The following is a 14448-nucleotide window of genomic DNA, read 5'->3' as shown; positions in this document are numbered from 1 at the left end:
GATCACCCGGAAGTTGTGTTGACCTAAACCGGAAACACTTGAAGAAAAAAAAACACTTAATTTTTTTATTTTTTTCTGCAACTTTTCTGTGATGAAAAATGTTCCAACAAATATTTGAGGGCAGTTTTAGTTAAATAATATTTTCCGGGCACAGTTCATAGACAATATATCCTGAAGGAGTTTACAAAAGTTGAGCTAAGGAAAATAAGGACAAGATATATTACATACCCAATTCTTCCCAAAATTAAAGAAATACAATTTAAAATTATTGATGGAATATACCCTTCAAATGATTTTTTGAAACATAAATTCAACATGGCTGTTATAACATGATCATAATATAATAATATAATATAACATAATATAATATATCAGTATATATAATATACTGTACATATATTATGTCAATATTACGTATATATGTTATATTTTATATCGCTACATTTACTATAAGTCACAGTTTTTTTCATAGTTTGGCTGGGGGTGCGACTTATACTCAGGAGCGACTTATGTGTGAAATTATTAACACATTACCGTAAAATTTCAAATAATATTATTTAGCTCATTCACGTAAGAGACTAGACGTATAAGATTTCATGGGATTTAGCGATTAGGAGTGACAGATTGTTTGGTAAACGTATAGCATGTTCTATATGTTATAGTTATTTGAATGACTCTTACCATAATATGTTACGTTAACATACCAGGCACGTTCTCAGTTGGTTATTTATGCCTCATATAACGTACACTTATTCAGCCTGTTGTTCACTATTCTTTATTTATTTTAAATTGCTTTTCAAATGTCTATTCTTGGTGTTGGCTTTTATCAAATAAATTTCCCCCAAAATTGCGACTTATACTCCAGTGCGACTTATATATGTTTTTTTTCTTTTTTTTTTCTTTATTATGCATTTTTCGGCTGGTGCGACTTATACTACGAAAAATACGGTGGTCTATTTATACCTGCATTGTCCTTTCCATCCTTACACTTTCCATCATTGTAACTGAGCTACTGTATGGAACAATTTCCCTTGTGGATCATTAAAGTTTGTCTAAGTCTATATATGTGGAGCTGTAGAGGATGTCAATCATCTGTTTGTGGAATGTGAGAGTGTACATGTGTTTTGGGAGGAGATCAGAGATTGGCTGAGAAACAAGGCTGTGGAGATGTCCCCAATCTCTATAGAAGAGATCAAATTTGGTGTTTTTATAAATGACTGTAACATAGAAATGTTTGTCAACATTATTATGCTCCAGGCAAAAAAAATGATACATAATGAAAGAAGGCCTACATTTTCTAATTGGCTTGATGGGTTAAAATTATCAATCAAATCTTGGAGCATGATTAAGAGTACAAAAGCCCTTAAATTTATATCTTTGTTAAAAACCATCCATTTTCTACCGCTTTTTCCCTTCGGGGTCGCGGGGGGCGCTGCATGGAGCCTATCTCAGCTACAATCGGGCGGAAGGCGGTGTACACCCTGGACAAGTTGCCACCTCATCACAGGGCCAACACAGATAGACAAACAACATTCACACTCCCATTCACACACTAGGGCCAATTTTTAGTGTTGTCAACCTATCCCCAGGTGCATGTCTTTGGAGGTGGGAGGAAGCCGGAGTACCCGGAGGGAACCCACGCAGTCACGGGGAGAACATGCAAACTCCACACAGAAAGATCCCGAGGCCGGGATTGAACTCACGACTACTCAGGACCTTCGTATTGTGAGGCAGACGCACTAACCCCTCTTCCACCGTGCTGCTGTTGTCAAAAAACATTTAAAGTCATTTAGGTAGCACATTTTGTCTTTCATATTTTGTATGATTGTTATTTATTATTATTTAATAATCTATTTGTATTTGCTTTTGTTTTCTTTCTTTGACATGTTTCGCTGATGTTGAAAGTGCCTTGACTTTTGTGTGCATTATAAATGTATTGTTTGTCGTTCAATAAAAAATATATATAAATAAATAAATACATTTAAAAAACTTTTAGTTTTTCTGCAACATGTCTGTTTAGAAAAAATGTACCCAACGCAAATAAAACGTTAAAAAAAAAAAAAGTGTATTTTGCAATGATTAATTTGTAAAATGCGTCTAGTGTACACCAAAAAACAGGGCAGAACTTCTTTATCTAGCTCTTGTTGGCTTACGGACCACATGAACACGTGTGTAAACAACAGAGCCAAGAGTGCCGGCAATGGCGGAAACACTTGAAAAAAATAATAATTCTGCATTATGTCTGTGTTTGAAGAAGAAAAAAAAGAAGTGTACCCAACTCAAATAAAACATAAAAAAACAATATATTTTCAATCTGAATTTTGCATCGATTAATTTGTAAAATGCGTCCAGTGTACGCCACGAAACAGGGCGGAACTTCAACAACAACAACAACAACACAGCCAAGAGTGTTTCCGCCATGAAAACATTTTTTTTTCTTCAATATGTCTTTGTTTAAAAAAAAAGTTTACCCAACGCAAATAAAACGTAAAAAAAAAAATCATTTTTGTACTGAATTTTGCATCGATTAATTTGTAAAATGCGTCCAGTGTACGCCACGAAACAGGGCGGACCTTATTCATCGAACTCTCGTTGCCCTACGGATTACATGACACGAGCACCAGCGTGCTACATGTCAACACACGTGTAAACACAGACTAAACAGCCAAGAGTGTCGGCCATGGCGGACGTTTTAACGCATATGTTCGCGAACTTGTCACAAGCGGACTCAAAGAAGGACGTTGTGACTCCTGCGCCGCCAGAGTGCGGCGTTTTAATAGTCGGAGAACAAAGTCTGGGACGTTCGCTGCTGCTGCTGACGGCCGTGACCGCAGCCTCTCAGGTGGGGATGAAGGTGGTGTTCTTCGCCCCACAGCAAATACAAAGCCTGCCGGCATCCCTGCAAAAATGTGCACCAAGTCTAAGCCCCGAGAGTCTGAAGGTATGGTATGGAGTACAGCAGTGACATCAATCAATCAAAGTTTATTTATATAGCCCTAAATCACGAGTGTCTCAAAGGGCTGCACAAGTCACAACGTCATCCTCGGCTCAGATCCCACATCAGGGCAAGGAAAAACTCAACCCAATGGGATGACAATGAGAACCCACTGAAAGGGTTCACAGAGATTGTTATACGTTAAGTGTTCATTTAGCTGCTGTGCAACAACTTTTTCTAGGATTTTCGAGATAAAGGGAAGGTGGGACACCGGCCGTTAGTTTACCATGAGGTCAGGATCAAGGTTAGGGCTTTTGAGCAGAGGATGAATAACCACTTTTTTTGAATGCTCGGGGAACAGTGCTACAGGAAAGTGATACGTTTATAATATTTAGCACTAGAGATGTCCGATATTATCGGGCTGCCGATATTGTCGGCCGATAAATGCTTTAAAATGTAATATCGGAAATTATCGGTATCGGTTTCAAAGTTATCGGTATCGGTTTCATACTTGCCAACCTTGAGACCAGATTGGGGGGGTGGGTGGGGTTAAGGGGGAGAAGTATATTTATAGCTAGAATTCACTGAAATTAAAGTATCTCTTATATATATATATATATACATATATATATATACATATATATATATATATATATATATAGTACAGTAAACAGGAATGAAAACACAGTTGTTCTACTAACTGTACTGTACTTGCTGCTTACTTTAAAAAAAAAAAAACACTTACCTTTCAGCTTTTGTTGAAGTAGCTTTTGTAGCTTTTGTTCTGCCATTTGAGTGCGAGCGATCTCTGAATCCGGGAACATATCCTTCACAAATTTGGACACAGAACGGAATGGACACTATTTCCACATTCACCCATTCACACACACATTCACACACTGATGGCGGGAGCTGCCATGCAAGGCCCTAACCACGACCCATCAGGAGCAAGGGTGAGGTGTATTGCTCAAGGACACAACAGACGTGACGAGGTTGGTAGAAGTTGGGGATTGAACCAGGAACCCTCAGGTTGCTGGCACGGCCACTCTCCCAACCGCGCCACGCCGCCTTGTGCTTCTCTGACCGTTCATGAGTGACTATATCCATTCGGCCACCGTGTTAAGGGGTATATATAAACCTATGGATAACGGAGACATATATAATAGTCTCCTTTTCAGTTGAGAGGACGCCAAAGGCACTGCCTTTAAGGCATGCCCCCAATATTGTTTGTTCGACTGGAAATTTTGGATAGTACAACTTGCCGTAGTTTTGAAGCAATGCATGATGGGAATCTGGACATTGTGTGTCAGTGTATGAACGTGCCGGCAGGAATAAACACACGCTGAGAAATAGCTCCGTGCCTGCCTACTTTATGGGTTATAGATAAACCTATGGATAACGGAGACATATATAATAGTCTCCTTTTCAGGTGGGAGACAACGCTAAAGGCAGTGCCTTTAAGGCACGCCCCCAATATAGTTGTCCGGCTGGAAATTGGGAGATTTTCGGGAGAATGGTTGTCCCGGGAGATTTTCGGGAGAGGCACTGAAATTCGGGAGTCTCCCGGAAAATTCGGGAGGGTTGACAAGTATGATCGGTTTCAAAAAGTAAAATTTATGACTTTTTAAAACGCCGCTGTGTACACGGACGTAGGGAGAAGTACAGCGCGCCAATAAACCTTAAAGGCACTGCCTTTGCGTGCCGGCTCAGTCACATAATGTCTACGGCTTTTCACACACACAAGTGAATGCAAGGCATACTTGGTCAACAGCCATACAGGTCACATTGAGGGTGGCCGTATAAACAACTTTAACACTGTTACAAATATGCGCCACACTGTGAACCCACACCAAACAAGAATGACAAACGCGTTTCGGGAGAACATCCGCACCGTAACACGACATAAACACAACAGAACAAATACCCAGAACCCTTTGCAGCACTAACTTTTCCGGGACGCTACAATATACACCCGCCGCTACAGCCCTCCCAACCCCGCCCACTTCAACCTCCTCGTCCCAAATTCCAAGCTGCTGTTTTGAGGCATGTTAAAAAAAAAATGCACTTTGTGACTTGAATAATAAATATGGCAGTTAAATTACAATTTTGTTTAATAAATCAGATTAATTTGAATGAATCCTGATTCATTACAGTTGTTTGTTGCCATGCTATTAGTGTTCATGCTAGCTGGTAGTCTCCCCACAATGATGGAGGGGCGCTGTTGCTTAGCAGCAGGCACCGCCTTTTACAGGCACATACACACACTCGTTCTCTTGAAACATTGCCACATTTTAGAATATAAAAAAAAAGTTATTCAATTGTTACTTCCCGTTGTAGTTAATTAAATTTATAAAGCAAAGTTATGTTAGAAATTATATTACTTTTTTTTGACTAAGTAAGGAGTAACTATAATGTTAGAATAATTTTATCTAAGTTATCACAAAAACTTTGTGTTGAAATAAGTTCCCAGCGAGAAGACCAAAAGCTGTCTTTGAACCTACCAAGAAGGCTTGCAAAACTCCACTGTGTAGGATGGAAGCAACATGAAGGTGTTTCTGTTTCTTTCATGTAGGGCTGCAACTAACGATTCATTTGATAATCGATTAATCTGTCGATTATTACTTCAATTAATAATCGGATAAAGGAGACAAACTATATTTCTATCCTTTCCAGTATTTTATTGAAAAAAAAAAACAGTATACCGGTGCCATGTTCTTTCAACTTGCCAAATAAAATAAGGAAAATGTTACAAAAATGCACACTTTTGACACCACTGCTATAGATAATAAAAAATTAAATCTGATAAATGTATCGATTAAAAAGCAGAGCCTGACGACGCATACGCATCACAACTCTCTCGCTCTCTCCGTCTCTCCCCCTCCCTCACGAATGCTGCTGTTTCTAACCTTCTTAACCCTGAACGTACATTGAAAATACACGCAACCCTAACTCAAAATGCCGGACATTTGAGGCATTTAAGAAACACCGCCCGGACAGCCCCGCAAAAGAGGACATGTTCGGTGAAAAGAGGATGTATGGTCAGGACCTAGCCCGGTCGCTGCTAGTGTGCTTTTCACCGGACATGTCCTCTTTTGCGGAGCTGTCCGGGCGGTTTTTCTTAAATGCCTCAAATGTTCTGCATTTTGAGTATTATTTACACAACGTGCAGTACGCTACTTAATATGTCCGTGTGGAAACTCGTTCGGTACACCTCCGCACCGAACCGAAACCCCCGTACCAAAACGGTTCGGTACAAATACACGTACCGTTACACCCCTATTATTTTGATTATTGTTTCTCAGCTGTTTGTAAATGTTGCAGTTTATAAAAAGGTTAAAAAAAAAACATAGCCTCAGCGCATGCACATAGCATAGATCCAACGAATCGATGACTAAATTAATCGCCAACTATTTTTATAATGGATTTTAATCGATTAGTTGTTGCAGCCCTACATACATGTATTGTAATCAACAGAAAGATATTGTTTTAACCCAAGAACTACAAAACGGAGAGAAGGCAGGATCTGCCCAAGTTCCAGACGACCTCTTTTTGAACTGTTTTACGAACCTCTGTTTTGAACCGACCTTTTCTGTGAACTGTTTACGACCCTCGTCCCTTAGAAACAGCTGTGGCCACGTGGTCAGGGAAGGTCCAAATAAAAGGAGGAGGCGTGCAGTCTTTTGGCAGAGCGTGCTGGAGACTGTCCAAGAGTACAGACCAGACGTTTCTCCTCAAATTGAGGCAAATTGAATTCTGTCTCTGTTTAATTCTTTGCTTCTCGTCTTGTTTAATACCGTATTTTCCGCACTATAAGGCGCACCTAAAAACCACAATTTTTCTCAAAAGCTGACAGTGCGCCTAATAACCCGGTGCGCTTTATTACGATTCATTTTCATAAAGTTTCGGTCTCGCAACTTCGGTAAACAGCCGCCATCTTTTTTCCCGGTAGAACAGGAAGCGCTTCTTCTTCTACGCAAGCAACCGCCAAGGAAAGCACCCGCCCCCATAGAACAGGAAGCGCTTCACCCGCCCCCATAGAACAGGAAGCGCTTCACCCGCCCCCGGAAGAAGAAGAAAAAACGCGCGGATATCACCGTACGTTTCATTTCCTGTTTACATCTGTAAAGACCACAAAATGGCTCCTACTACGCGACAAGGATCCGGTTCATAAAAAGACGCAATCTCTCCATCCGCACACGGATTACTACCGTATTTCACAGCAACTGATATTCCTGTGAACTGCACTGTGGAACGGGAGCACGTACGGTGAATATTCGCACCACAGGGAATGAGAAGTCATCCTTCACTGTGGTTCTAGCTTGCCATGCTAACTTCCTCCCATGGTGATATTCAAAAGGAAGACCTTGCCAAAAGAGACCTTTCCAGCCGGCGTCATCATAAAAGCTAACTCGAAGGGATGGATGGATGAAGAAAAGATGAGCGAGTGGTTAAGGGAAGTTTACGCGAAGAGGCCGGGTGGCTTTTTTCACACAGCTCCGAAGGCGAACACACCTTCACTAAGACGGGCAGATAGCGCCGGTCGACATACGCCAACATCTGCCAGTGGATCGTAAATGCCTGGGCAGATAGTTTCGGTCACAACTGTGGTCCGAGCTTTCCGGAAGGCAGGATTCACAGAACTGCTGCACAACAACAGCGACACTGAATCCGATGACTTCGACGAGGCGGAGCCGGCCATTTTTGGATCCCACGCTTGCGCAACTTTTCAATTCGGACACCGAAGACGAAGAATTCGAAGGATTTACGAATGAAGAATAACTTCAGAAGGTGAGCGCTATGTTTATTTTGTGTGTTGTGACATTAACGTTCGAGCAACATTATGTTGCTATTTATTGCTCTACACCATTTTGAATTTTACTATGTTTGTGATTGCACATTTGCGTACATTTTGGGACAGAGTTGTTAGAACGCTGGTTTTCAATATATTATTAAAGTTTGACTGAACTATCTGACTGTTTTTTTGACATTCACTTTAGCGCAGCGTTTTTTTGACATTCACTTTAGCGCAGCGTAGGCGCGGCTTATAGTCCGGGGCGGCTTATTGGTGGACAAAATTATGAAATATGTAATTCATAGAAGGTGCGGCTAATAATCCGGTGCGCCTTATAGTGCGGAAAATACGGTATATGTCATCAGTGTTTGAACCTGACATATAAAGAAATTAAAGTAATTTTCCTAACACTGCTTATTAGATAATAATAATAATCTTTAGCTTGTCTCTGCTCATGCATTCGTTCTTTTTTTTGGCAAGAAAATCACTTTCTGCTATCCGAGGACAGCGGAGGAGTTGTGCCGTCAGATTGCAGGCCTCCATGAGTCCAGCAGCACCTTTCCTCCGTCGCTGATCATCGTGGACCGACTGGAGGACTACCCGTGCGACGGCCACAGCGGGCGCCACCCAGGTGAGCAGTCCCGCGTCGCACACCTCGCCGCTCTTTTGCGCGACACGGCCGCCTTCCTCACCAGCCTCCTGGAGCGGCAGACGTCAAGCACCACCCCCTGCCGCATCATCGCCTCCTATAAGCCGAAAGAGGACGGCGCGGACTCGGATCCCGTCCTCGATGCCCTCGACCGCTACTTTCAGCTGCGGTGTACTCTGGACCAAGATAGAAGCTACAAAGCCACAGACGCCGGGCGGCAGGAGGCGTGGCGTGTTTACTTTTCCGGAACCGGCGTCGCGCGTGAGCCTCGGACCGAAGACTCTGAGGTCCGGGCCGGTTTAGAGTGGCAGTTGTTGATGTTTCCTGATGGTTCAATAGCATTTAAGGTCATTTAGAGATGGAAAAGACACTTTGATAATCTACAGTTAGTCGTTTGCGTTAGCACTATGTTAAGTACATAACTGACACAGCGTAATGGCAACTTTTGATGACAAATATATACAATATTTTCTAGCAAGAGTCCTTTATATTAATTAACCTTGCTTATTTCTCTGAGTTGTGAATGAAGTGTTCCCGGTTTCTCGATTTTCGTCGACACAGCATGGGTGGGGTTTTTTGGCCCGCACCACAACATAAATACAAATAAATAAGGTGAAAATAAAAATAAAAATAGTAATACCATTTATCCACGTATTAAGTGTACATTTTTCAATGTATTTATAATGAGTGCTATTGGCAGTTTACCAATATCAACACAATATTTAAACTACTTCCTTATTCCGTCTTATTATCGTATTTTTTGGACTATAAGTCGCAATTTTTTTCATAGTTTGGCGGGGCTCCTGTGCGATTTATATGTTTTTTTCCTTCTTTATTATGCATTTTCGGCAGTTGCGACTTATACTCCGAAAAATACGGTACATACAATTGTTTGAGCAAAACAAAGACAATCATACACAATAACTAATAGGGTTGTATGGTATACCGCAATACCAATGAATCATATTCGGTACTATACCGCCTCTAAAGGGTACCGCGTGTCAAGTATTGGTGGAGATGCAGAGACGGCAGGCTGGATGCAAGGAAACATAATTTGATGTCCAAAAAATGCAGGAAAAACACAAACCAGGAACCAGGAACAGGCAAACTGGAATCAGGAACCAGCAAACAGGAAACGAGGAACAAGAAGACAGCAAGCTGCAAACAGTCCACAGCATACAGCTTACAGCTACAATACTCCAGCACTGACTGGAGGGAGAGGCAGGTATAAATAGTGGCCTGATTGGCAATTGCTACCAGGTGTGCCAGACTGCCAATGAAGGAAACAAGCGCTCAGGGAGACGTGCAGGAAAAGGAACCAAAATAAGAGCGCTGACAGGAAATAAAAACAAATACAGAGGAAAAACCAAAACATAACTAAACTGTCAGTGACAAACCTGACACCGCGGACCAGATGAGCGATAAGTTTTAGAAGCCGATTGCTAAACGGGTGTAGCTTTATTGTGACACGATAGCATCAGCAGCATTCTTAGGTGCTAAACATACACACTAACCATGTTAAACCATGATAAAAAACAAAACACTGTAATATTTACACTCTCGCTGGAATTGAAAGGCCTACTGAAACCCACTACTAACGACCACGCAGTCTGATAGTTTATACATCAATGATGAAATCTTAACATTGCAACACATGCCAATACGGCCGGGTTAGCTTACTAAAGTGCAATTTTAAATTTCGCGCAAAATATCCTGCTGAAAACGTCTCGGTATGATGACGTCAGCGCGTGACGTCACGGATTGTAGAGGACATTTTGGGACAGCATTGTGGCCAGCTATTAAGTCGTCTGTTTTCATCGCAAAATTCCACAGTATTCTGGACATCTGTGTTGGTGAATCTTTTGCAATTTCTTCAATGAACAAAGGAGACAGCAAAGAAGAAAGCTGTAGGTGGGAAGCGGTGTATTGAGGGCGGCTGCAGCAACACAAACACAGCCGGTGTTTCATTGTTTACATTCCCGAAAGATGACAGTCAATCTTTACCATTGGCCTGTGGAGAACTGGGACAACAGAGACTCTTACCAGGAGGACTTTGAGTTGGATACGCAGACACTGTACCGTGAGTACGCATGCAGCTGCGGCTTCCAAACATTTGATCGCTTGCCTGTACGTGCGTGCCGCTGTGTGCATGTCACGTACGTAACTTTGGGCACTTTGGGGAAATATATGTGCTGTATGAACTTTGGGGAGGTGAACGGTACTTTGGGCTGTGGGATTGAGTGTGTCGTGCAGGTGTTTGAGTTGTATTGGCGGGTTATATGGACAGGAGGGGGGAGGTGTTTGTTATGCGGGATTAATTTGTGGCAGATTAAATATAAGCCTGGTTGTGTTGTGGCTAATAGAGTATATATATGTCTTGTGTTTATTTACTGTTTTAGTCATTCCCAGCTGAATATCAGGTCCCACCCGCCTCTCACAGCATCTTCCCTATCTGAATCGCTCCCACTGCCCTCTAGTCCTTCACTCTCACTTTCCTCATCCACAAATCTTTCATCCTGGCTCAAATTAATGGGGAAATCGTCGCTTTCTCGGTCCGAATCGCTCTTGCTGCTGGTGGACATGATTGTAAACAATGTGCAGATGTGAGGAGCTCCACAACCTGTGACGTCACTCGCATATCGTCTGCTACTTCCGGTACAGGCAAGGCTTTTTTATCAGCGACCAAAAGTTGCGAACTTTATCGTCAATGTTCTCTACTAAATCCTTTCAGCAAAAATATGGCAATATCGCGAAATGATCAAGTATGACACATAGAATGGACCTGCTATCCCCATTTAAATAAGAAAATCACATTTCAGTTGGCCTTTAAACCGACAGGACGCTCACATAATTCTGTTTAAATGAAGAATCAATCACAATCTTCACAAAGGGTTAAAAAAGTTGCTGCAACAAGCGTCTTTTTGTGTCTTTTTCGCCACCTCGGGGACGTGAAAGTGGACCAGCCTGTCGGTCCATGGCCAGCCACATTTGTCTACTGCAAGGTGAGAGATGCACAAATTATAATCTAGAATTTACTTTTAGAAAGTTTTAGACGAAGCAGAAGTCTGTCAACAACAGCAGCGTAAGCTAGCATTAGCTCGCTGCTTTCAATGTGCCGCTAAAATAGTCCGTCTGCGTTAGCGCTTATAATAACAATATCACTCATACTTGGTTAATTTTCAGGTCATGACATGTGAATTGAGTATTGTTGACGCTTTCTGGATGTTTTTAGAGAGTATATCGAGCGCAACAGAGGACCCTCAATCTGTTGACTTAAAGGCCTACTGAAACCCACTACTACCGACCACGCAGTCTGATAGTTTATATATCAATGATGAAATCTTAACATTGCAACTTATAAAGTGCAATTTTAAATTTCCCGGGAAACTTCCGGTTGAAAACGTCTATGTATGATGACGTATGCGCGTGACGTCAATAGTTGAATCAGACATTTTGGAATAGGTCGGTCGCCAGCTTAAATCGTCTTTTTTCATCGCTAAATTCCACAGTATTCTGGACATCTGTGTTGGTGAATCTTTCGCAATTTGTTCAATTAACAATGGAGACTGCAAAGAAGAAAGCTGTAGGTGGGATCGTGTATTAGCGGCGGCGGCTGCAGCAACACAACCAGGAGGACTTTGAGTTGGATAGCAGACGCGCTACCGTGACTACAGCTTTGTCTTTCAAACATTTGATCGCTTGCCCGTACGTGCGTGTCGCTATGTGCATGTCACGTACGTAACTTTGGGGAAATATATGTTTCTTGCCGACTCTGATGGCGGCCGGGGTGTCGTCGAAAGCTACAACGCCCGCCGCCGCACCGCTGTCTTCACCTGTCTGGGTTGACTTCCTCCTTCTCCGGGACGCCGACCACATCGATGATCGGGTGAAGTCCTTCGTCGCTCCGGTGTTGATGAGCAGATGATAGCTGGCATAGGTGGAGAGCTAATGTTTTTAGCATAGCTCTGTCGAGGTCCCGTAGCTAAGTTAGCTTCAATGGCGTCGTTAGCAACAGCATTATTAACCGTGTGGTTACAGGTCCAGAGTTTGGTAGTATTGTTGATCTTAATTCTGTCTATCCTTCCAGTCAGGGGCTTATTTATTTTGTTTCTATCTGCATTTAAGCACGATGCTATCACGTTAGCTCCGAAGCTAAAGTGCTTCACCGATGTATTGTCGTGGAGATAAAAGTCACTGTGAATGTCCATTTCGCGTTCTCGACTCTCATTTTTAAGAGGATATAGTATCCGAGGTGGTTTAAAATACAAATCCGTGATCCACAATAGAAAAAGGAGAGAGTGTGGAATCCAATGAGCCCTTGTACCTAAGTTACGGTCAGAGCGAAAAAAGATACGTCCTGCACTGCACTCTAGTCCTTCACTCTCACTTTCCTCATCCACGAATCTTTCACCCTGGCTCAAATTAATGGGGTAATCGTCGCTTTCTCGGTCCGAATCACTCTCGCTGCTGGTGTAAACAATGGGGAAATGTGAGGAGACTTTCAACTTGTGACGTCACGCTACTTCCGGTAAAGGCAAGGCTTTTTTTTATCAGCGACCAAAAGTTGCGAACTTTATCGTCATCGTTCTATACTAAATCCTTTCAGCAAAAATATGGCAATATCGCAAAATGATCAAGTATGACACATAAAATGGATCTGCTATCCCCGTTTGAATAAAAAAATGTCATTTCAGTAGGCCTTTAATTGTTAGCTATTTATTTACCATTTAGAATGCATAAAAAAAGCCAAAAAGCTTGTCTTACATAAGGATTGTCAATGATAGACAGCACATCTCTTTCCAATGTTTGCATATTTCCAGTATGACTGATCTAATAATATGGTCAGAGTGACGTAGAATCTATGGAAATCGGAAGCGGAATATTCAAAATGGCATTTTGTGATGTTTAGACGCTATTTTCACATACTTTGCGGATTGTAAATACAATTGGATATGGTTTAATGCAGGCCTGGGCAATTATTTTGACTCGGGGGGCCAAATTTAGAGACAAAAATTTGTCTGGGGGCTGGTATATCTATTTCCAGAAACACTAATACAAAACCTCACAATGATGTCTGAATGCTAAAAACGTTATGACAGACCCCCTTAAAAAACGGAATGGAATTTTAACTTTTTTTACTGAATGAGACACCCAGAATGTACATGAAAATAAAGAATGTGGGATTAACAATATTAACTATGACCAACAAAACACTGAATATTGACAACATATGAACGTCACACCCCTTATCTAACGACATATTTTACAATCAAGCGAAACACACCAAAAATGCAACAAACACAGCGAATTATGAACACGAAAGGTAAAAAAAAAAAAACCCACCTACAATCTGATATATCACTAAGCTTTAGAATTTTGCTGTAATAATATCCTTCCGCGTCTGTCCCTGAAACACTGTGGAAACAATGTAGAAACACTCTGTGGAAACACTACCCACCCACACTGCTCGGTGCCTGGTCTGAGCTGCTGTGTCTTAGATGACCATAGTAACTAATTACGGTAGATGACCATAGTAACTGGTATATCATGCAAAAGTGCAGATTCCAACCATTGAAATACTTTGTATAGTTCAAGACTTACGGTCACTGCACATAATAACGGCAGCTACACTTTCCATCTTAAAGATCTAAAAAAAATTATTTGGGAATGTCCGGCGGGCCAGATTAAAAAGCTTAACGGGCCACATGTGGCCCCCGGGCCTTAATTTGCCCAGGTCTGGTTTAATGGATACAATGAAACACAATTAGGCATATAAAGTCAACTTGTTTTTCCACTCTACTGATACTTTAAATACGCTCGACTCACAAATAGGTTAGCGTGTTTCAGGTGATATTTCAGAATAAAGCGAAAATGATCTTTGCAGAGGAGGCTACGCCGGATAGTTGAACCTCGGATTCAGGAGGAACAGTGTGGTTTTCGTCCTGGTCGTGGAACTGTGGACCAGCTCTATACTCTCGGCAGGGTCCTTGAGGGTGCATGGGAGTTTGCCCAACCAGTCTACATGTGTTTTGTGGACTTGGAGAAGGCATTCGACCGTGTCCCTCGGGAAGT

At 41.8% G+C, this 14448-nt stretch overlaps 1 protein-coding gene across 2 annotated transcripts; it reads left to right on the top strand.

Annotated features, from left to right (window-relative positions):
• Nucleotides 1-2614: 2614 nt before the first annotated feature.
• On the top strand, nucleotides 2615-10199 carry swsap1 (SWIM-type zinc finger 7 associated protein 1). Of its 2 annotated transcripts, XM_061973653.1 has the most exons (3): nucleotides 2615-2941; nucleotides 8208-8358; nucleotides 8423-10199. In XM_061973653.1, exons 1-3 carry the CDS (start codon nucleotides 2681-2683, stop codon nucleotides 8677-8679), a joined length of 669 nt encoding a protein of 222 aa, XP_061829637.1. In that variant the 5' UTR covers nucleotides 2615-2680; the 3' UTR covers nucleotides 8680-10199. The 2 variants fall into 2 exon arrangements, with proteins under 2 accessions (XP_061829637.1, XP_061829636.1); XM_061973652.1 differs by having other exon boundaries at nucleotides 8208-10199.
• The last annotated feature ends 4249 nt before the right edge of the window (nucleotides 10200-14448 follow it).

The sequence above is a fragment of the Nerophis lumbriciformis genome, linkage group LG22 (genome assembly GCF_033978685.3).
Source record: "Nerophis lumbriciformis linkage group LG22, RoL_Nlum_v2.1, whole genome shotgun sequence".
Taxonomy (NCBI): Eukaryota; Metazoa; Chordata; class Actinopteri; order Syngnathiformes; family Syngnathidae; genus Nerophis; species Nerophis lumbriciformis.
This window is presented reverse-complemented; position numbering and strand designations above follow the sequence as displayed.

Excerpts from the sequence above, each read along its gene's own strand:
- swsap1 (XM_061973652.1), top strand. The coding sequence starts at position 2,681 with ATGGCGGACGTTTTAACGCATATGTTCGCGAACTTGTCACAAGCGGAC. Across the intron at positions 2,942-8,207 it reads TAAGCCCCGAGAGTCTGAAG|AAAATCACTTTCTGCTATCC; the intron begins GTATGGTATGGA and ends TTTTTTGGCAAG.